Source organism: Phoxinus phoxinus (assembly GCF_949152265.1).
Source record: "Phoxinus phoxinus genome assembly, chromosome: 25".
In the NCBI taxonomy this organism is placed as follows: Eukaryota; Metazoa; Chordata; class Actinopteri; order Cypriniformes; family Leuciscidae; genus Phoxinus; species Phoxinus phoxinus.
Window position 1 is genome coordinate 19,901,696 of NC_136900.1, and position 23,778 is coordinate 19,925,473.

The 23,778-nt window shown below is 37.9% G+C and overlaps 2 protein-coding genes across 5 annotated transcripts in view; one reads left to right on the forward strand and one right to left on the reverse strand.

Annotated features, from left to right (window-relative positions):
• LOC306993536 (ras-related protein Rab-8B) lies at nucleotides 1-10,827 on the forward strand. Its single transcript, XM_079603392.1, has 7 exons — nucleotides 1-315; nucleotides 3,223-3,283; nucleotides 4,753-4,813; nucleotides 6,734-6,811; nucleotides 7,052-7,141; nucleotides 7,307-7,423; nucleotides 8,996-10,827. Exons 1-7 carry the CDS (start codon nucleotides 192-194, stop codon nucleotides 9,086-9,088), a joined length of 624 nt encoding a protein of 207 aa, XP_079459518.1. The 5' UTR covers nucleotides 1-191; the 3' UTR covers nucleotides 9,089-10,827.
• Nucleotides 10,768-23,778, reverse strand: part of trpm1b (transient receptor potential cation channel, subfamily M, member 1b) — a 22,231-nt gene continuing 9,220 nt past the window's right edge. For 2 of the 4 annotated variants that reach the window (XM_079603389.1, XM_079603390.1), the window contains exons 4-26: nucleotides 23,426-23,639; nucleotides 23,147-23,271; nucleotides 22,823-22,994; nucleotides 22,070-22,244; nucleotides 21,680-21,803; nucleotides 20,024-20,096; nucleotides 19,835-19,935; nucleotides 19,565-19,738; nucleotides 18,647-18,781; nucleotides 18,411-18,461; nucleotides 18,144-18,284; nucleotides 18,030-18,059; nucleotides 17,644-17,936; nucleotides 17,198-17,426; nucleotides 15,772-15,897; nucleotides 15,299-15,430; nucleotides 14,943-15,071; nucleotides 14,567-14,818; nucleotides 14,289-14,481; nucleotides 13,622-13,766; nucleotides 13,230-13,432; nucleotides 13,002-13,134; nucleotides 10,768-12,896 (exon numbers count right to left, since the gene is read on the reverse strand). In XM_079603389.1, coding sequence (XP_079459515.1) covers nucleotides 11,420-12,896; nucleotides 13,002-13,134; nucleotides 13,230-13,432; nucleotides 13,622-13,766; nucleotides 14,289-14,481; nucleotides 14,567-14,818; nucleotides 14,943-15,071; nucleotides 15,299-15,430; nucleotides 15,772-15,897; nucleotides 17,198-17,426; nucleotides 17,644-17,936; nucleotides 18,030-18,059; nucleotides 18,144-18,284; nucleotides 18,411-18,461; nucleotides 18,647-18,781; nucleotides 19,565-19,738; nucleotides 19,835-19,935; nucleotides 20,024-20,096; nucleotides 21,680-21,803; nucleotides 22,070-22,244; nucleotides 22,823-22,994; nucleotides 23,147-23,271; nucleotides 23,426-23,639 — 4,827 coding nt within the window. In that variant the 3' untranslated portion in view covers nucleotides 10,768-11,419. Of the gene's footprint in view, nucleotides 12,897-13,001; nucleotides 13,135-13,229; nucleotides 13,433-13,621; nucleotides 13,767-13,918; nucleotides 13,940-14,288; nucleotides 14,482-14,566; nucleotides 14,819-14,942; nucleotides 15,072-15,298; nucleotides 15,431-15,771; nucleotides 15,898-17,197; nucleotides 17,427-17,643; nucleotides 17,937-18,029; nucleotides 18,060-18,143; nucleotides 18,285-18,410; nucleotides 18,462-18,646; nucleotides 18,782-19,564; nucleotides 19,739-19,834; nucleotides 19,936-20,023; nucleotides 20,097-21,414; nucleotides 21,804-22,069; nucleotides 22,245-22,822; nucleotides 22,995-23,146; nucleotides 23,272-23,425; nucleotides 23,640-23,778 lie in introns of those variants that run through there. The other 2 variants (XM_079603388.1, XM_079603391.1) reach the window with 2 other exon arrangements.

A 23,778-nucleotide genomic window follows, 5' to 3' on the forward strand; every position in this document is an offset into this window, starting at 1 on the left:
GCGTCACTGTCCTCCTAAAAGGAAAAAACTGTCCTCCTAGAAACTACATTGACCAATCACGTACGTGCCGTCGCGCTGACGTCACTCAACGAGGCCCCGCCCTCGCTCGAGACCGTATGATTTTTTGTGTCAATGCCATGAACAAGGGAAACTGTGCACTGTCATTCATTAAGGAAATACTGGCTTGGTAAATGGCGAAGACTTACGATTACCTTTTCAAACTCTTGCTAATTGGAGACAGCGGAGTGGGAAAGACATGTCTGCTGTTCAGATTCAGCGAGGACGCGTTTAACACCACCTTCATCTCCACAATCGGTCAGTTCACCGGTGATCTGGGTAGAAGGTATTGGACGGTGTCCCGTTATATGCAGGACAATAGTGTTCAGATACAGTACAACTGTAATAATCAAGTTTATAGTTTCATTTGCATTTATAAAGTAGGTTTGAAAACCACATGTGTTTTTTTCAGTTAATTATGATTATGTTTTTAAAAAAACATCTAGATTTATTTAGACATGCATAGGCCTTTGATTACATAGCTTATAATGTAGACAATTTAAAATATATATTTCTCATAATGTTTTGTTTAATATATATATATATATATATATATATATATATATATATATATATATGTTTTTTATTTTAATATTTTATATCATTTTATGTATTATGTGTTTTTATTTCTATACAAATCAGTATTAATCTTAAAAACTAGTATTAACTAATAAAATATAGGTAAATAAGATAGATAGATGAATAAATAGATAGATAGGTAGATGGATAGAATGGATACAGATCCACAGAGATACTCTGGAAACAATGCTGTCGGTGAAGGTGTGAGAGTCATATTTTGCTGACCACGGCTGTATCTACTTTTAACCTGTCAAACCCTGCTCACTAATGGCCTTACAAGTTCACACAGGAGTCTACGCAAGAGAAAAACAAACTGTATTATTGAGTTGTATATTTATTTTGTGTTCATGCTAATGGATTCAAGCCACTTAGTAAGTTGCTGTTTGATGTTTTGCTGTAGTGTTCACTGTTCAGGTTTAAAACCCATGACCATATGCTGTTTCCCATATGATGACAACAAGGAACATACTTCCTCTTGATGCAGAAAACCTAAGATGCTGTAAAATAATATTCATATGCGTACAGGATGTGTAAGTGCGACATTTGCATTGCAAATGCTTAAATGACCTTATCAGCTTTTCTCAAATAGATTTTCTATAATTGTTTTTCCCTGTCAGCATAAACCTCATAACATTTAGTTACATATACGATTAAAATACGAAAAAAAAACAAAAAAACAGGTGTTTATTTCTCATACAATTTAACTTCTCATGCACATTTATCTTGCCTTAAGGATTTTTTAGACAAAATACTTTTGGCATTGTGTGTGTGAAAGTCTTTCGTCTGCCTGCACAGAGAGTTTAGTCATTTCCTTTGTCAGTTTTTCCATCTGATTAAAACGTCACCGCCCCCCTCTGCCTTTGTTTGCGATGCTGTCTTGCAATGGGGTCTCTGAGCCTCGACTTTCTTTCAGACTTCATTTGTATTTAAATAACCATTTATCTGCAAAACCAGCACATTCTCTGAGTCAAAACAGCAATTTCCCTGAAAAAAAAGTAGCTTTTAAAAAAAAAGATGTTAGAAATCATCACGACCACTCTGCATAAACAATATTTTGATGACAACGTCAGGACGGAGTGCTGGGAAAAGTATGGTTCCTTTGTGTGGGGTCATAGACTTGACCGTGAACAGAGAGCTGTACTGTTTAAATCCCCATCATGTTCTCGTGATATTCACTCAGCCCATCTCAGCATTCTTCCGCCAATGCAGTGGAGCATTTGACTGGCATCTGCTTTCTTGTGCCAGGACGTCCATGACCCCAGTTGTGGCCACTCTGCATACTTCCCCACACTTCTCTGAGCTGTCCACCTCCACTTCCTGTCTCTCTCTCTCTCTCTCTCTCTCTCTCTCTCTCTCTCTCTCTCTCTCTCTCTCTCTCTCTCTCTCTCTCTCTCTCTCTCTCTCTCTCTCTCTCTCTCTCTCTCTTGTTGTGATATTGCTTAACTAGATTGCTTGATAAATTGCTTGTCATGTCCCTTATTTTACCTGTAGTATCATCTGGTAAATTACTGGATGTAGATGCAATATACAAACTTTCATTGACTGAAATTCCAATGAACTACAAAATGTTTAAATGGTGTTTGGGTGTTCTGGGTGTAAAGCAACACCCAAGTCTCAAAATATGATATTCTGGTCTCTAAACGAAAAAAAAAAAAAAAAAACTACTTTCTTAAGGACCGTTCACACACCAAGGACGATAACTGTAATGGTAATGATAACAATATAGTTTTTTAAATTGTTTTATTTAAAAGAAAAGCAGAGTCCACACCAGAGCTACAACAATAACGCCACGATATTGTTGGAATCACTTTCGCGATTCTTTTCCAAGAATCCACATTGACAGCCAATCAGAATCCATCCCGAAAGAGCTCGAGCATTTAAAGCGGCAGATGACAAAACTGCAGCGTGTGCTTATAATAAACAGAACGATATTGTGCTTTGGTGTCGACGGAAATTGTTATATTTAGCTTCATAGAAATAGTTTTTAAGGTGAATGGGCCTTTAGTCAGTATTATGGTCTTGTTTTCCAGTGTACATATCTAACAAGATAAATGTAGGCTATTTGTATGCCAAAATGGATAAAGATCTTATTGTCAAAGAAATCAACCTAAATTTAATGAGTTTTAATGCGTAAAACAAGAACTGTTCTTTAGTATAAACCTCTTAGTTACCAGCCCAGATCTTGAACTACTATATTGTTGTAGCATTGTAACATCACAAAGCCTCCCGTTTGACTACGGTGGTTATATTGAGTTATATTGGCATCTTTTTGAATTTCTATTGAATTTGTTTCATAAATAAGCTTATAAATCTTGATTTATTTCTTGAATGGAAGCCATCTTTCTACAACGTCAACAGGTTTAAGATATCAGATTTACAGAGAAAATGTTAGGTTTGATACAAGCAACAAGCAATTTTCCACTAACCAGCAGGACAAAATAAAGGCAAGAGGAGCAGTTTAACCCCAGGAACTGGAAATAGCTCATTATATCTTCACCATGCTATGTAACATTGATTGTACCATTGATTCCATGTGGTGCCAGTCACTGAAGGTCTGACATTGTTTCTCTTTTTCTCTGTTGCCAGGAATTGATTTCAAAATCAGAACTATCGAGCTGAACGGCAAGAAAATCAAGCTGCAGATATGGTGAGCCATTTGTTTGTCATTAATATGCAGTGCCAAGTTGTGTTTTATATATCCTGTTATGTCATCATTTACACTTCGTCTTTAGAGATATTTAAAGCTGTGTAAACTATTGGTTTGTTTAAAGAGATACTCACACCCTAAACAGACTTTTGAATATAGGGAACAGATATCTACACTTAATTTGAGTTTTTTTTTGCTTTTAAATATACCAGTTAGCTTTGAGGCTATTATGCTAAAAAGCCATAATTTTATTCATCTTGCACACAAATATTCACATTTTCTGTCCAATAAAATGCTCTCTGACAATGCACTTGTGAAAATATGAGTACACTTTAGCATACTTTTAAAATTAGTACTTATTACAAAAAATATATATACTTAAGTGCGAACTGAATATGTTTTTTGACACTTAACTGCATGTCATTTGGAATTAAATGAATTGTATTATATAGTTTTTTATTAAATGCAATTAGTTAAACTTAAGACTGCTTATTTGGCCCACTTAAGTCCATCTTTATATGTAATTTCATAATTACTCCTGTTGTCTTTGAAATATGGTTAAAGTGTACTGCTGAATGTACTAAAATAAACGTTAATGTAATTTCTATTGAAACTATTTGTAATTATACATATGTAGTTGCAATTTAGTACATTTAAAATATATGTGTGCTTTAGCATGTTAGGCAACACATCAAAATGATTTAAAATTTACTTTAAAGTAACACTTTGAATGCAACATTATTACAAAGTGCACTTTTCGAAAAGTGTACAGTAAATAAGTGTGTTAAGTACACTTAAGCGGCCTTTTATTTAATAATATTATATTATCTGCAAGTACTGTCTTTTAAAAACACACTTTTAAGATTTGAAGAACACTACAAGTGCACATTCAATACAATGAAGTGTACTTTTTTTATTACAACTATGTAACTTGCCTATGATTACCAATAGCAAGTAGCTAATCATGGTTTGTTATTTTTGGTTTCACTAACACTCATACATTTGCACTTTTTCTGCTCTAAAACTGAATAAGCCTTTAACTTCTTTTTTTTCTAAAACTGGAAATATGTCATAACAAAATAGAAAACAGTTAAAGAAACCAATTCATGTGCTAGCAATATGCTAGTTAATATCTAGGCACTAATACGAAGGTTTTTGGGATCCTCAAGTGCTGATATTATGAGTGTACTTGATAAGTAAGAAGGAAATGACATCACACACTGTGGCTCATAATGCTCACACACCCTGTCCAGCTTTAATGAAGGATGAGACGTGCAGACAATAGTGTCATGGACATCCGTGCCTTCTATCTGCACATTCTACAGGATGTTTATATAAAAATTTTGGAAAGAACGGGGTGGGATTCACCGCAAACCAATGTAAAGTGTCGAGGTTGAGCGAGGTGACAAAAGACGAAAGGAACTAGGTGAGGATGCGTATTTGCGTGTGACTGTCTGGCTGTTTTACAGGGACACTGCAGGGCAGGAAAGATTTAGGACGATCACCACAGCGTATTACAGAGGCGCTATGGTAAGACACTACTGGGTACTACACTGCAAACTACACTCTCTTACTCACTACATTTGTCTTGATTTCCAGTACAAATATCTAAATTTCTTAAAATCAAGATACATTTACTTTAGAAGTTACTTAAAATATTTTAGAGTTATATTATATATATAAGTATAATTAAGTATAAACCAGATTTTGATCTAGTTTTTAGTATACAAGACAAGGGTGTGTTCACACGTGTAGTTCGGTTCTCTTGGTTCTTTTGGTCCGGATTAAAGCCTTGTTCCGACTGTCACTCAAAATCTGATTTTTGTGCAAATCTGATAGCAAATGTGAACGACAAGTCACATGACATTTTTACAAATCCGTTTCAAGCTACATTCATATTTGGTTTGAAGTCCTATTAAAATTTCATTCCTGGAAATCTTTTTCAGTCTGACCGCTCTGATCGGATTTCGTGTGGTTTATGTGACTTTTTTTCACACCTCGTAAAATGTAAACAGGTCAGACTGCCGAAAGTGCCAGAAAAGCAGAAAATGACAATAAAAATGGAGACATGTTTTGAAACCGGCAGAGACGACAGCATGGAATAAATCCGCACAAATCCGCTGCCTCATAAGAGGAAGTACTCCAGTGCAGCGGCTACATAGTCATGTTGTAAAGAAGGCAGCATCTGCATTGCAAAACCCTCCATGTTGCGGTTGTTTTTGTTTTTGGCGTATGCCTACTAACGCAAGTCATTGCCATAGAAACCAATGCATATATCCCGGAAAACGAAAGAGATGCATGGACACACAAATCCGACCTGAACAGTTGTGATACACAATGTGTACCGATTGAAATCAATAATTTTAGATCATATTCCAATCGGATACACAAATAATCGGATTTGGACTGACAGTGTGAACGTAGCAAAGGGTGCTTTCGAACGTGCCCAGTGTGAAAACATGTGCGCTCCCCTAAGAAAACGAGACATGTAGTCCTGGTTCGCTTAGCATTCACACTGTCATTTTTAACACCGATCCCAAGTGAATTTCCTAAACGTAATTTCAGGAGGAGTGAATCCATATAATCTTTTAATGATCTGCCGGAGCATATAAGCAGCCACTCACCTTGGTCCGGGCTAGTGTTGTCAAAAGTACCGACTTCGGTATCAAGTCAGTACTGAAATTTAAAAAATGTGACGGTACTACAATTTCCCTTAGCATTTTGAGCGCTGTTGAATTGATTCTTAAACACCTCTGATTGGCCATTGTGTTCACACGCTCAACATATATGTCTGTGATTGGGCCAATCACAGACATATGTTGAGCGCGTGAACATATGGTACCGAAGTTGGTACTTTTGACAACTATAAGTCCGGCATCAGCTGTTTTGGCATCCCTCCACCTCCCTAACTCCACCAATATAATTTAGGCATCTTGCTACCAGACTCATCTTCCGGGCATTAGTAGTCCCACTGGGGGGTATGCTCTGCGAACAGCAAGCCAAATACGTTTAACATTAATATTAGAGATTTTATGGGCAACCAAATTCATGAAAGGCACTGTACAAAAAAAGGTATTTTCTTACGTATATTTTGCGACAGAACTTACGAACATCTAAAACAATGCTGTGTGCTGGGCTAAACGTGCTCGTTGTATGAGTGCACATATGATGATATACTGTATTTTTACCAGCTAAGAGTTCTTCAAATGAACCGCACTAGAGCAATCGCACCAGAGTTCATTTTAATCAAACCAAACCTGCCAAGTGTGAACACAACCTTAATATCTAAAGTCATTTTGCCATTTAATTAAATGTATCTTGATTTGAATGAGTACTGGAAAACAAGACAAAAATACTGAACAAGAATATATTTGCAGTGCACACATATATATGACTAAGTTTTCATTGCTGAAGATGGATGTTTCATATTTCTGCTGGCTTTGTTTTCAGGGCATTATGTTGGTATATGACATCACCAGCGAAAAGTCATTTGAGAACATTAAAAACTGGATCCGCAACATTGAGGAGGTTACTGACATTACATATGTTCAATTGATAAAGTAAAATGATTTACATTATAAAACATATCCGATCCATATTTATTATTGGTTGGTACACTGCTTGTCTAATTAACTGGAGGCCATTGAATAATAGGCTTGTTACCAACGCTGTAAATTCATATCAAATATAATTTTTTCAAGGATTTGATATATTTGTTGGAGAATTACATTTCTTTTGACTGCTGAACTTCTCAATCTCTGATTTCAGCATGCATCATCTGACGTAGAGAAGATGATCCTCGGAAACAAATGTGACATGAACGACAGGAGACAGGTGTCCAAAGAGAGAGGAGAGAAAGTGAGATCTCTCTATACGCTTTTACAGTATTTCACACAAATAGATGTATAAAATAAATCATTTAAAATTCATTGTAAAAAATATATTGTATTTTTAAAATGTCATTATTGTAGTAGAGCTAGTTTGCGTGTCGATATTTGTTAATAACTGTTGTTTTTTTTCCAGCTGGCAATTGATTACGGGATCAAGTTTTTGGAAACAAGTGCAAAAACCAGTGTGAATGTCGAAGAGGCCTTTTTCACCCTTGGCAGAGACATTATGGCTCGACTTAACAGAAAAATGGTGTGTTTTTTGTAAATCTTCCAAAACAAAGACAAAATACAAATGCATTAGACTGGATATCATTTATGATTAATTGTCTTATAGTTATAAATTTTTTTTTATTTTATATATATAATTGTAAACATCAATCCTTCTTACTATGAATCGTTTTAAAACAATCACTACTGAGGGTAAAAAAACGGTAACACTTTCCAATAAGGTCTCAGTCAGTTGTTAAAGGATTAGTTCACTTTTAAAAAACTTTTGCTGATAATTTACTCACCCCCATGTCATCCAAGATGTCCATGTCTTTCTTTCTTCAGTCGAAAAGAAATTAAGGTTTTTGATGAAAACATTTCACCACATAATGGACTTCACTGGCGACCAAACGGTTCAAGGTCCAAATGACAGTGTCAGTGCAGCTTCGAAGGGCTTTAAACGATACCAGACGACGAATAAGGGTCTTATCTAGCGAAACGTTCGCTCATTTCAAAAATAAATTAAGTTTTATAAGCACAAACGCTCGCCTTGCTCTGTTCTGTGATGCGCGTTCGTGACGTCACGTAATACGCAATTACGTTGAAAAGGTCACGCTTGACGTACCGAGTCAGTGTTTACAAATGTGCGGAAGGAGGAACATATACACATATTAAAATGTCTGTCGTGTGCGTATCCTGGGTGTTGTAATATTAAAAAGCCTAAAAGAAAATTTTCGTCAGGACAGAAATTTTGTATTTTTCATAGAAGCATGACCTTTTCAACGTAATTTTGTAATACGTGACGTCCCGAATGTGCATCACAGAACAAAGCAAGGCGAGCATTTGTGCTTATAAAATTTATTTATTTTTGAAATGAGCGAACGTTTCACTAGATAAGACCCTTATTCATCGTCTGGTATCGTTTAAAGCCCTTTGAAGCTGCACTGAAACTGTCATTTGGACCTTGAACCGTTTGGGGCCCATTGACGTCCATTATATGGAGAAATGTTTTCATCAAAAACCTTAATTTCTTTTCGACTGAAGAAAGAAAGACATGGACATCTTGGATGACATGGGGGTGAGTGAGTAAATTATCAACAAAAGTTTTTTAAAAAGTGAACTAATCCTTTAACATTAGTTAATGCATTAGCTAACATGAACTGACAATATATTTTTAAAGCATTCATTAATCTTTGTCAAGTTAGTACTAACACATTTGCATATTCATAGAACCGTGTATACGAAATGAGGCAAGGGTATAGAGTTGCATTCAAGCTATTTTAAGCCATGAAGATTTTTTTCTAGGACAAAAATGCTTAAATATGTCATTTTGGTGATCAAAGATGAGTTTAAAGGGATCAAATGATTGACTACAGAGGGACTTTAAATCATTTTAAACATGCATAACTGTTACAATGAATCATACAACATCATGGTTAAAAAAACAGGCCCATTATTTTATTACTACATAGTTTGATATCAGTTCAGCAATTAAGTACAAAAAGTCTCAGGATTACTTGTTTTAACTGATACAACCCTGATATTATTAACTTAATTTCTTTTTTATAGGTTTTACAAAGCAAAATTCAAATGTGTCTGTCTTTCTGTTGACTAGAATGATGGCGGTCAAGCAGATGGCGGGGGGCCGGTGAAGATTTCAGAGAAGCGCACCAAAAAGCACAGCATCTTTAAGTGTGCTCTGCTGTAACTCATTTGCAGCGCGTGGAATACGTTCACTTGCTGTGTCTCTGCGGCAGCTCAGCTGGTATAACATATCACACGAGCCCCTGCAAAAGAGCTGGACCATCAGGCTCAAGAAGGTTCGTGTTTCCAAGCCCTTCAATTCAAGAGGGTACAGAGGAATGATGCCGTTTTCAGAGATTTACATGGTTCGCTCTGTGCTAGAGTCACAATAGGAAACGTCTCCTTTGTTGTGTGGTGATAATCGTGATGATTGTGTCAAAAGATAATGGATCAAATATGAATGGTTTGGCTTTGATAAGTTTTTGTAAAATATTCTATATAGACACAGCACTGGCTGGCTTAACACATTTGCTGCTGAAGGCTTAAATGTATCGCGTACAATATTTATGAAGTCTGTTTTGTTGTAATATGTTCCTGAGTGTCTTTTATACTGCATATACACTGTTCTTGCACTGGTTCAAAAAAAATGTAATAGAGAAGATCTGTAAAAATGCCATTTTTGGAACACTAGTGGGTTAAAAGCACTTTACATGTGTTTTCAATGAGCTCTTCACAGGCACATGTCCATGTATAGCACAGACGGACATCAATCCACTTGCTGGAAGGTTGCAAAGATAGAACATGACGGCTGCAGGGCATGATGGGTAAAGGAATAGGGTATCAAAGGGAACACGTCTTACTTGGCACAATCAGGAATTGGAAGTGAGTGTCTGACACAGCCAGTCAAACCTGAGAACCATCAGTATTAAGGGAATAAGAAAAAGTGTGCCTGTGTTGTAGATCCTTAGCTTTAGGGCTATAAGCATAGGGTTTCAAATTCAGTCCAGCACTGATTTGTGAAAATGATGTGACATTTTGATGATCATTAACGATTAAATTAGCATTTAAAAATGCTAGGGTCCTTGTGTCAATGCTATAGTATAATGTTTTGTAACATGATAAAAAAGAAAGTTACTGATGCATGTTTATGTAAATCCATTAATGGAAACTGAGCTTTTTTTGTATTTCAATTTGATATTTCTCACATTTTTAGCTCTTTTTCATTTTTTTTTTTTTGAAAATGTCCAATGCATGATATATTAATACTGTACAAACAACTTTTATTTATGGTTTACATTTTTTTTTTCACCATAGGCTCTTAAAAGAAACAGAGTTGCCAAAAAGTGGCATTATGTGATATTCATGCTTGACTGTCAATGTGTGTAAGTTGTTTTAGTCGAAGGATCCAGGGTGAATTCAACTGGTTAGATCAGCACTTATGTTTCAAATGTGTGAGACATTTAGGTCTCCTATTGAAACTGCACTAAAGGCTGTGTCAGAAGAAGTATACAGATTACAGCAATAAAATGTCCCTATTTGGGAATTACTTCCGACTACTTGTGCTGATATTAGGGACCTTAAAGCCTTGGATCTGTGTCCATTTATCGGAGTTGGACAGATACTGCCGTAGTATTTTGAAAGAATGTTTTGATGATTATCATTTCACTTTGACAAATGTAGCATATATATCATGACCACTGATATTCAGATGGGACCATTGTTATGCATGTATTTTCTTTCATATTTGTGACTGTATGACCGATCTTTTTAAAGAGACATATAACGCAACTAGTTACCTGAAAAGCTAATATGCTCATTTAAACATGTTAAAACCTTAACAAAGAAAATGTGAACAAGAATTTGAAGTGTGGTTTTATTAATTGTAGATTTTTATACTACATATAACCAAAGTAAATACTGTATAAACATATCTTTATACTTTTCAGCTTATTTTTTCCACGGCTGTACAGTACTTTCATCTTCTTTTTTTGTCAGCAATACATCATACAGAACAGTAGATGGTGCTATTAGACAGTCTTATCACAACAATAAACAGAATGCAGCTCACACACAACCTGCTAACTTCAAACATTTTGCATTGAGGTAGACTCATTTTGACTTTTGACTAGTTCAGTTTGCATAGCCTTACACTAATTTTCATTATTCTGTATACTGTTTACCAATCCAAAACATCTAAACCCTAACACATAAATGGCATGATGAAGACCAGAACAGTGAGCAAGGTTACATACTGTAATATAATGTATTTTGTACCTTAAATATATATAATGATGAAAATACTTTTAGTGCAAGCACACAATTAATGAACAGTTGATGATATGGTTTCAGAGATTTGCTACTCAATTAACTTGATTATGACACCTGAGTACATACTGCTAATGTAAGTATCTAGTGTTACAGGTGCATATATAAGGAATTGAATGTGTGCATCGTTCTTATCTGAGGAATGTATCTTATCATTGGACTCCTTCAAGAGTGTCCCCTTTGTGTATGGCTACGGCTCGTTTGAAGGTACATCGTCTGTTGTCTTCTGTGCTGGTTTCCCTGGATCATCAGGAGAGTCTCCACAGGCTCCAGAAAGGTCTCTTTCACTGCTTGATTCATGGGCTCTTTTCAAACTGCTTCCTAAGGACTTGCAAGGTTTTGTGGACCAGCTCTTGGATCTTCCAGGGAGGAACATTGTGTCATCTGGCAGAGGCAGGTGGCTACCATCAACTTGGACTTCAGAATCACTGGAAACGGCACCTGCAGTTTTCTCCTCTGTTTGCTCTCCATCTTCCTTCTCTGAACTTTTTTCCTTTCCCAGACTTCCTTCAGGATCATCTGGATCCTTTTCCATCTTCTGCTGAGTATCTTGCAGGCGTTTGTCCACTTCGTCACTTCTTTCTTCCTGGTTTACCTGATCTACATCCAGCAATGGCTCTATACCAGTCGCCCCTGTTGAATTTATCTCTCCACCCTTTGTCATCCCATCTTCTATTATCAGGTGAACTCTTTCTTGATTCGTTGGTCCATCCGAACTGTCCAGTGTCTTCTCTCCTTCTTGCATTCCCGTCTCCTCTTTACTGTCTATAGTAGAAACGCTCAGCCTCTGTTGCTCAGGGTGGTCAGAATGTTGATCTACCTTGAAACTGTCGCTAAACTTGTCAATCTGGTCTACCAAGGGTCTTACCATTGATACCTTTGGCATCTGACCAAAAAGACTAGGGTGTACCTTATACTCATAACCAGCACTCCAACGTCTTGTAGCTGGAGACGCATCCATTCCTTCCCCTTCTTGATTTGTTTCCCTTTCACTTGCTTGATCAAATGAGATTGTGCTCCTATACTTTCGCACAGTGGACGGGGATGTGCTTTGTATTTCTGTGGGATAGTATTTGAAAGCTTTCACCTTTTCTAGAGGGTAGGATGTAGTCGCCTGAAGTTTCACTCTTTCGGTCATCAAGACTTCTTTCTGTGTGGCACTATCCAAAGAAGTCTGGTTGTCATGAACTGAAGATTGTGGCGATTCCGGCTTTGTTCCATCAACCTCAACACCCTTATCACAAGGGAAGATTCGGATGTCCACACATGAGCCAAGGCGTCTTCTTGTCCCTGGAACATCTACCTCTAGGTTCTGGCCATATTCCTTTGTGTTGAGGTTTGTAGGGCTTATTGTTTTACTCTGATCTGCCTCTTTTTCCTCGGGTGGACGTTCATCAACACCCAGGTAATAGCGGTAGAGGCTGTACCCATCAGCACTGTTGATGCTACTGTGACGTTGAAGAGAAGGGTCACAAATAGAGGAGGCCGTTGACCGTGTCCGGGTCAATTCAGAGTGGTCGATTCCCACCAGTCTTTCCAAGGCATTCACCATTCGGCCATTAATGTCTTCCAGTTGGGCCAAACGAAGGTCCACTGTCTGAAGGGAGGCCTTCATTGTGTTCTCCCTCTCATTCACCTCCTCAAGGCGCATGGACATGTTCTCTACCCTGTGCAGGAACAAGAAGAGTATGTTAATGTGATGATCACATAAAAAAGAAGTTTGTAAAAAAGGGTATTTAAGAAGTTTACCTGTATAAGTGTATTTCAGTTACCTTTCATTTGTAACCCTGATACGCTCATCATTTGAAGACAGTTGCTCGTCTTCTCTCTCCCTGAAATATTCCTCCACACATTGCTCCTCAAACTCATACAGCATCTTCAGCTCTTCCGGGGTAAGAATAAGCTCTTTATGACGAAAACAGAGAATACAAACAATGTTCAGTTTGACCACCTGCATCTTGATCCTTTATAATTTGGTCTAATTATTTTATGAAACTCACTTAATCCTTTATCCTTCTCATCCAGTTCTCCCTCCTTTTTCTTGCTACAGCGACAGCAGAGTTTGCGGAATAGGATGTAGAGGTGGCTAAATATAATGAGTGGTGGAGGTAGCACAGGCCTGTCATGGAAGGTCATGATGAGCTGATATCTCTGAAATTTCCACACCTGGTTGGAGATGGACTTAACCTCAAAGAACGTGTTGCTTTATTGGGAGGAAACACATAACAACTAGCAAATCAAAACCATTGAACTGTTACTAAAGATACACCAATCAAGACATTTTGGTAAAGACCAATAGTCACAACTTATTCTTTATGTTGAAGATGATCCTACACTGTTTGTTTTTACATGCAAACAAGTCATCAAAACATTGTAATGGTAGCATTCTTACTTGAAGACAGCAATGAGCAAGTTCACAAGCAGGATGTTGGCCACTAACAAATAACAGGCCATGATGGCTGGAGTCAGCCATGCTCCAGGGATGCAGGGTGGAAGCTTTTTCCCATCCTCATCATATAAATTATCTCCACAGGGGGCTGTTTAGAAAAAGCTTTCTTGTTACATTATAGTACCAGCGATGAATTTGTTTCGGATTCACAACAATTCCAATGCCATTATACCATTAGTAGTGTTATTTTTCATGAAAACAGTGTTTGTCATTGTGTCAAATGTTCATCGTTGTGCTTACGATTTATTTCCATTGCGTAAACTTCAGGCCATTCCAGAAGGGCAAAATAGAGACGAACAAGTCAGTTAGTGCAATTGGAAACCAATGTGTGCAACAATAATTAATCAAACACAATATCAATCAAGAGACAGACAGGAAAATCAACTAGAAAACTGCTGCAGTGTGTACATTCTGAAATAACAACAATTTGACTAACACATTTTTCTGTCTCCAAGTTCATAACTCAACAAGAAAGACACTAAGGACGAAGTTATAGGGGAAACTGCAACAAACAACAAGATCACAGAGGTAATGAAGATATTGGTGAGGTGTTAGAATGGAGGATCAGACTGTTATCTATCTACCCTGGAGGCAGGAAACAAAATCTTACTATAAATTCTAGTCTTACGGTCTATCGAATCTGCAAACACCTCTCCATAAATCATCCAATAAGGCATGTAGAAGATGTTGCGGGCCAAGCGCCATGTTGGCTCCTCATCTGGGTGGAGGATGGCCTGTCGTGCCACACCGAAACTCATCAGGACCACCAACATGATCACCACAAAATACAGCATGTCAATCATCTGCAAATCAAAAAGTCCATATAGTTGATAATCAAGCGTACAAGGTCTAAAAGTATGATAACTTTAGTACAATGAATTACGTTACCATTTTCCCTATCATCATGACATAAGGTCCTAGGTACTTGTTGACCCCGAATATGTCCAGCACGCGGATATACCAGAAGATAATGTCCACGCAGTAGATCACACGACCGTAGCCCATGTAGGGTTCACTTTGTAGCCTAAGTAATACCCCGAACAAGAAAGTCGCGATGGCCACCATATCTGTGATGTTCCAGTACTCCTCCATCCACACGTTTATCTTTTGCTTGAGCTTGCCTGGTTCAGACATCAAGATCTGGAAGAGAGAGTACCAGAAATAGGCTACAAACTGATTCTTTACAATTGGGTCTTAGTTGGTTTAACTTGATTGCATCGATTTCTAGAGCTGGTGATTTAAGGAGAGATATTTACATCTTTACCTGTCTGACTTTCTCTAGCCCCAAAGTGATGATGTATGAAATGACGATCCACTCTTGTAAACATGGCCAACGCTCCATCTTCACCAGTACTATGTAATTGTACAGCATGAGGTAGCCAAGGTATGAAATCTGCCCAATGCAAGGCAATTTTGCATTTTAGATTAAATGTATTTATTTGATTAGTAATATAACAAAAATATACACATTTCATTTTATTGCATTAAATAAAATCATTATTTTACAACATAAAATAATATATTTAAAAATATATACTACTCAATCTGTTCTGGGTATAGGCAAGCTTGCGACCTTAGGACAAGCGGTTTGGAAAATGGATGAATTAATATTCTACTCACAGTATTGAACCAAAATTTGGTGAAAGGGGCATTGTAGAACTCAAAGATTTTTCTCCCAATTGGAATCTGCCTCATTTTCTTATCGCCTTCCTCCTCATCTCCTTTCTTCGAGGCTGCATCTGCGTTGGCATCCTAGATATACATGAGGAGTTTTCACAAAATGTAGGATTCATAGAAACAGCAGTTGCTAAAATCTAAAACATCCAGGATTTGTTTTAACCAGACCAAACATAAGATTAAGAAGCCGTTTGATGCAGCATTAACCTCTCAACTAGAGTCGTCGTCGTCCCCCCCCCCCCCCCCCCCGACTCAGTTTGTAATAGATTATAAAAGTATCTGCACACTATATGCTTTCTATAACTAATTACATTTTTTCCTTACGCTTTCTATCATGTGTGGATGTGTCACGCCATTCACTGCACTGATCTAATAGAGGAGGGGTTTGTTTGAATAGAAGGAGTGGTGCAGTTTACCCGGCTGGACTTATCATCCTTGGTGTTCTTGTCCTCATTATCCACAGTGACTTGATGAGACATGTCATCACCCAGACGGAAATCCAACAGCAGGATAAAAGGTGGGAAAATGAGGTTGAGTATCACCTGGAAGAGTTGACAGAAGCAAAATGCACATTACAAACAAGAAATATGTTACTATCAATGATAAATGTCTATTTTATATTATATCAAACTTATAATTATTTTGTTTCATTCTTTGGTGTGCATATGTTTATTTTACATTTTGTTTACTTTTATTTTTATGTGAATTCTCCGTGTCCTAAACAGACCCGAGACACGACAAAATCAATAAAAAAATCAAAGCGAATCAGAAGAGTGTGTGGGCGGGCTTTCTCTGTAAGCACACTCACTGCATTCACAATAAAATGGATAGGCTACACTATTAATTCTTAAATCTTACACCATTTTAGCACTATTAAAATACATACTGAGTGACTGAAAGAGTCTTTTTTTTAATCATATAATACACATAGTGTTTGTTCACTATAAGTTGACAGTTTGAACATTGTTGTTGCCTTTAAATTTTTTTCAAGATCTGAGGTGAATTAGCCTATCAATTGTTGCGTTCAGTAGGCTATGATATTCAAACTCACATTACATTATTTTTACATTAAATAAAGCACATAATCAGCACCTGAGATTATTATGGTCATTTGTATGTTGTTCCAGCCACAGCGGCGAAGAAATAGAAACTGATTGGAAAACAGATTTGTCGCGAATCTCCGTTGTGGCTGGTTAGTACAAAAAACTCTGATTACCATGGAAAATATACATTTTCTCATGTGCCGCGTCTGGTTAGGACACAGTGTATGCTTAGGGCTGTTTCAGAATTTGCATTGATTTCTTTTTGTTGTTAAGTCTGTGCATGATCCATGGACTCTGTCCATTATTTTAGTATAGTGGACTTTTGTCCAATTTTTTTTTTAGATATAATGATAACTTGGGAATGTTGTTGTTGTATGGCCAGAATGAGTCATGCCATACCCTAGGTTTTTGTGAAACGCCACCACTGCATGACAAGTTGCTGTGAGCTACTAAGACATGCTGCTGCTCCTGTATAATATAGCATACATGAATTACCCATAGTGTATCTATACAGGTGGAGCTGGGGAAGGTGGAGGGTTTTTGAAAGCATACTGCTACAGCTGGCCAAGTATTTGAAGGTTGAGCAGCGAGCTCATTGGCTGCTGATAAAGCAGGAACCAATCAGCTGTGCCCTATAGAGAATGATGTGATTGCAAGCAGATTGAGTTTAGCCTGCGCCATCTAGAGTTTCAAGACAGATCGTTGTATTTACAAGTAAAATAAATGATTATGAATATGTACATTTCTAAATAAGGAACTCTGTAGATTATCTTGAAATGTCTCAAAGAAAATGCCTCACCTTCAGTCCTGGGTTTTTACCCATCCTCAGGCTGCCCATCCACATGTCAGTGAGGAGCATCTGGCAGCAGGTGTGGGCTATGAAGTCTCTGTGCTTGGCAGCCACTGCCAGCTTCAGACAGGTGGAGTTACTCCAGTTCTTTAACTCGTAAGTCAACAGTTTCATGGCTAGCTGTTCATCATGTTTGTAGGACTGATCCAGCAACTCATAGGCCAAGGTTCCAAACTCCCTAAAATTGCCAGAAGAATAATTTTACAGTGTAGAAATAACATTTTGCAGTATTTAAGTAACAAATACAATTGTTTTGATCTACTGTAACACTGTAAAACAATTTAGGAAAAATAACACTTAGCATTTAACTTGGCATGCATTTAGCAGTTGCACTTGCATGCCTATTGTCAACATAGAAGTGAAGTGTACTTGAAAGGGACTTCGCATTAACTCACTTGGAGTTGTTATCGAGGTCTTGAGATATGTCATCCACCATCTCACTCTGAGACGACTCGTGAGCCATAGCTTTGAGGAGCTTACAGGCCACCAAAGCTTTAGCCATAGCCTCCTCGCCCCTCTGCCACAGAAACAGAGACATCTTCTGCCGTTTCATCAGCACTGCCCAGACCATCAGCTCATGAAACGGGTAATGGAAGCGACAGACCTCTGGGTCATCCACGTCAATGTCCTCTTCCTCTTCTTTCTTCTTCTTTTGCTTCTTCTTGCCTTTTGACCTGGGCTCATCATCCTAATGTGGTGAGCATGATATTTATGTTAATAAAGATATTGTGTGATCTGTCAGAGAATATAATTAAAAGAAGGTCAAATATTTGACGTGCACCTCCATTCCAAGCAGCTTCAAGGCTTTAGGCTACAAATAAAGGGACATTAAATTATTTAGACTATTTGTACATGATTGAAACATTTACTAATTGTATTAACCTCTACGTCTCACCCTCTTCAGTCCATAAAGATTGTTGTAAAGAGCTCTGAAGTTTTTCCTTGTGTAGTTACAGCGATAGGCTCCGCCCATCAGGTACTCCACCACCAGTCCAATGTCAATCAATGTGATTTGGTAATCCGGTGGGAGATTCCCCTTTGAAAAAAATAAATATATATTTCTCCTGAGATGTTCGTCATATTAAGTTTGCTGAAAATACATGCACAAAATATTATATTTTTACATTTTCTTCAAAAAACATAAGCAGTCAGATAGCTTTACCTTTTTGACATCTCTTACTACAATATGTAGAGTGTTGGCAGGACCAAGTTTCTGATAAAAACAAAACACACACACAAGCCAAGAGATTGCGTATGATTGAGTAATAATATAAGCAATATTAAAAAATATGACAGCAGGGCTTGCATTTTCCCCTCAGTGGATTAATGAATTGCTCTCATCCTGTGTTGTGCTTCCTTTGTGATAAGCTCCAAAATGATAATGGTTACGGTGCTTACAGTGTTGTATAACTCCTCTAATCGAGGGATGGTTAGAAAATGGTGAATGTTTACACCGTTTTCTATCAGGAGCTTGACGAAATCCACTCTGTCCAGAACCAAAGCATCCATCATGGCCTGCTCGAGGGAGTTCACCTGAAGAGGGCGACAGTAAGCAAGAATTCACCATGAGGAAAAGCTAAACACACTGAAGCACTAAACTTAAAGCTAAGTATGTCCTATATGTGAGATTATCTAGTTTGGTAATGGTGGACTATAAACCCTGTCTCACTTAAGGACCAGTGATTACTGCAGATAGTGTACGACAAAATAATGGCAAGAAAAAAATATCTGTTAAACAAGCTGCATGAATGTAATTTGATTCATGAACAAAGGACTCTTATGAGCCACTTTTGTTTAGTGAATCAAAAACCTACAGCACAAACAGTGAAGTCTGATTCACAATCAAATGACTCTGGTTATGATCTGGGTCTTTTAATGAATCGGTAACCTAATCTGCGTCCTAATTGCATACTTTCCAAATATAGTAGGCGAAAAACAGTATGTGACAAAAGCAGTATGTCCAAATTCACAGTCCTGATAAAAGAGTAGGCAACAAAGTACCTGGATGACCTCCTACTTCCAGCGAGATTCTGGTGTGCATATGATACTATAGAACATACTTTTTTAGCAGCCCTAAAGTAATTACTCAAATTCAAAATAAGTAGCTACTCAAGAGAGTGCGATTTCGGACGCAGCTAAAGACTAAAGAACTCTGGAGATACTGGATTAAATCAGTCTGACAAATCCTTCATTTCAAGTTTTGTGTACTTAATGTTCACAATGAAAACCAGCAAGACTTCATATAAAAATGGGTTATATTATACAAAATACTTTAATGATGGTGGAAATTATGGTGCAGAGGGACCACACTCTTACCCAGTTTAGTAGTTCTAACTTTCTGGGGTCAGTTTCCTCTGGTTGTTCTGGTTTGGCTTTGCCTCCTTTGCCCTTTTTTCCTCTAGCCTTTCCTTTGTTACGTTGAGTTGCTCCTTTCTGCTTTTCGCGAGATGGTGCTGTGCTGGTGGAGAGGCTAGCAAGGGCACTCGCCGGCTACGAAAACACATTTTACAACTTAAGAAAAGTCTCTGGGAAATATTATTGTCTTATTTCTTGGGTATATTTTGAAAAGTCACATATTTCACTCACTGGTAGGTTGTGGCCATACACAAAGATTTGGTTGCGTGCTATGTCAACTCTATTCCAAGCCAGAGCCAAGCTCAGTTGATCTGGAGCTGATGCGTTTGTTCCTGAATTACAATGAACACATTTGAGCTCATTTTTAACCATGGACCAAATTTGTGGGGAAATTTTAGAAGGTCTGCATTCTCACAATACCTTTCAGTAATGCAGTGAGGATAGCCATTTCAATGTCATCCTGTCCCTCAGCGCCCATTCGAAAGACTGTTATCTACACATAAAAAGTTAAATGGGGCAGCAAAACTAACTCTTGACACTTTTTAATACCTTTATTTTGGGGAAGGATGTGAGCTCATTCAGAATTAGGGTGATGAAAATGAATGGAAGATCTGTTTTCATGGATGAATGTTTAGCTTAATTTGATCAGAATTAAGTATTAACTCTGCATAACTTCATAGCTCTCAAATTAAGTAATACTGCTTTCCTTGTTTAAGATGTCTGGTATAAAATGCAATTGCCTCAGAGCTGCAGTCACATGCGCGGTAATATTAAATGTAATTACGTTGACGTTGATGAGTGGCCTTATTTTAAGACACTCCTGAGTGTTAGCATTCATTGCTAATGAGAAAATTATGGTTGGGTCTACAGTTATAGCTATTAGTATATCATGGCTAAAATGGGTTGCAACACCTAAACACTTAATATTTTGACAATGAATGTCAAGTTCATGTTAAATATCTCTGGTTTTAAGCAAACCATTTTTTACACAAATGATTTGGGGAAACATTAGCATGCTTGTTTTCATACTAGCATCGGCTAAGCTATCAATAGTCACTTTTAATATTGTGCTTGAATTTTTTTTGTACATTTATGTCCCTAATATCCATATAAACCAAAGGTTTTATGTATGTACATGGACTTGAGCTCTTAACATACATTAGCATCTCATTTTATGTAAAACACTGTTGTGGAAGCCATTAGCCTATCTAATGCCAGACAACGTGATGTGATATCACTGTAATAAGCAGGAGATGTACAGTGTGGATTAGAGAGAAATGGATCCACCCTCCCTCCCTCCCCCATCTGCTCATGTTCAGGAACAGGGTGAATGAGCGTAGCTGGTAAGCAAGAACAGGTGGCACTACACTGATCCTAGACCAGATGTATAGAGCTACAGATTATCTCCTGTCCTGAGGCAGTATTACTAAATACTTAACACATCACTTACCCTCAGTTAAAGCTGCAGCGGCACAAATATTACCATTAGCCGAGCTCCCAGAGTGCACTGGGTCACCCTGTATGTGAATGTATAGGTAAATATCTGGTGATTGTGAAGTCAGTTCTAACTAATGGACTCAGAAAGCACTTATTTTCTACCAGATACTGTAAATTGCATGCTTGTCATCTGTTAATCACAACGGTCTCATATGTGAAGCAAAATTATTACTCGCTTCTGATAAGAGTGTCTGCTAAATACTTTACATGTAAGGAGGATGTGATTTGATTTGATGTACCCGATTAATACAACTAGGGAGCAGATGTAGATGAATGCATGAGACAGACACATGAATAAAAACACATGACAAAATGAACAATGAATGGGAATGTTTATTGATGAAAGTTTGCACAAAATATCTAGCTGGTCTCCCAGCCTGGCCAAACTGGTCTCTCTAGAACAAGCTGAAAAGACAACCTAAAACCAGAAAACCTGACAAGACTGAGAGACCACCTAAGAGCATATTAAAAAAAGATAAGAGTATCTTTTTTCATCATGAAAGAAAATTAATGTGGTTTTGTTTTAATTAATGTTGGTCTACATTTGTTACATGATCTTACGCCATTGTAAATACTTACCAACTCCCTCTTCTTCATGCATTCAATGACCATTAACAGAATCTGCCCTGACTGCATTTTGTTGTAGTTAAAGGTTTTCTGGATGGTGACCAGCAGTTGCTCTTTTGCGTCCTCGTTTACCAGTCTGAAAATACAGTTTTGATAATAAACAGATTGGGCAACTGATTCTCAGTGTTCCTATTAATGATGGGCCTGTAATAGAAATTTAAGGGATCATGTTCAGGTATCTGGTCATTATTGGAACATAAACCCCTAAAGGCCAATCGGGACCTTTTCAGGGTGAAGCAAAAGGGATCTGATCTTGATTACATGCATCAATTTTGTGACTGACAAATCAGAATCAAATAACGTATTCTATAGATCTGTGTAATAATGATTATTAATACCCACCCTTCAATCTCTGAGTATTTGTGGGCGAAGGAAATAATATCAGAGGCTCGACCGCTGCCATCACAAACCACTACAGGCACAGGCGGTTCCTCCCGCAGGCTTTCCAGGACGATGGAGATGACATTGGGACCCCCCTCCACAATCAGACACACCACCGGTACACCCTGGCCCAATCCTAACACGCATACACGCAAAAAAGCAATTCACTTACCTAAATGTTTTGATTTTCTTAGTACAGGGATTGTGCACATATCAATATAATACTATTACAAAACATTAGCCTGAATGTTTGAGCCTTTTGGGTGTTGCTTTTTAAATCTTATTTTCAATTACTCCAAATGCATGCACATAAAAAAACAAAAAGCCCTTTTGTGATTAACAAAAGGAGTGGTATTTAAAAGTCGGAAATGTGGGGAGTACAATCATTTTAATTTGCTGCTCCCGGGTCTGATCCTAGATCAGCCGATGGACGATGTGAGTGGTGACAGCTGAGCCTCCCTTTGCTGTCCCTGCCTTATCACAAGCTCCAGGCATAGGATGACAAAGGGAAACCCACAGGTCACAGACAGCAAAACCTTGATCAAACCTGTAATGGCATGGAGCATATCTCTATTGGTCCCTGACCATCACTGATAATCAGGATATATATTGTGTCATTCAAACCCTTAGCAAGCTTTCAAATGCACCCTCTTAGGAGATCAGAGGTACATTAGACCTAAAGCAGATAAGATTCGCTGATGCTACTGCACTTACGCGTGTTAATCTTCTGGAGTGAAATGTGTTTCTCCAACTGCCTGCGTAGTTTGACCTCCGCCCCGTATTTCCCACATGTGCCATTATCGGATAGTATGAAGTGTGAGTGGCTATTGTTGAGAACGGCGAGTTTGCTCAGAGGGTTGGAGATGGCCTGGTACGGTTTGTTCACCTGAAGAGGAACAAAACATTGTGGATATCAGTAGACAAGTATGAAGCTTCTACTATTAGTTGACATAGCATAACACCTCAGAATATCAGTTTAAGTTACAAGTTTACGAGCACCATCATGATTTGTATTATATACCGATAGATCATGCTTACATCTTTTCCAATTAAATCCTCTTTGCTCTCCAGGATTCCCCATGGAGCGATGCCTATAGCGCAGACCTTCCATCTGGATTTAGAAGAGTGGTCCTTCAAAGCATCTCCAACGTGCCGGATTACTCCTACATCGTGAGAGTAACATAAAACAGATTAAGGAAACACTCTCAATCACATCTGATGTCAAACAAATCACATGTCCCTAAGAAAACCAGATTGAAGATGGATCCAAATGTTGGATGATTTCAGCTGTGTGAATTGAATTCGGTAAATACCCACCAGTGCTTACTCCACCAGTGAAGATCCATGCTCCGGTAGTCACGGCAGCCTTGATCAGGCCTTTCCCAAAGACTTGCTTTAGTTTGGGTTGCAGGTCGAAGTTCTGGAGACCACCGTGAACTGATATGAGCAGCGTGGGCAACTCTAGCTGCCATTCCTTCACCATGAGATGCAGTAAGCTGTCCGGCTTAGTATCATGCGACACCCGAATATACTGAAGGAAAGATTGCATTTTAAGATTAAATGCAAATTTAACTGTCGTTCTTGTTTATTTTCAAACTATGTTAGCAGGTTCATTAATCTTTACCTGCAATTATGTAACCACAAAAGTGGTTTGGTTGGTTATTTAGACA

Bases quoted from the DNA above. Each gene is read 5' to 3' on its own strand.
- LOC306993536 (XM_079603392.1), top strand. From the start codon at position 192: ATGGCGAAGACTTACGATTACCTTTTCAAACTCTTGCTAATTGGAGAC. The intron at 6,812-7,051 runs GTTACTGACATT...CTCTGATTTCAG, and splicing joins GGATCCGCAACATTGAGGAG to CATGCATCATCTGACGTAGA. The intron at 7,142-7,306 runs GTGAGATCTCTC...TTTTTTTTCCAG, and splicing joins CCAAAGAGAGAGGAGAGAAA to CTGGCAATTGATTACGGGAT.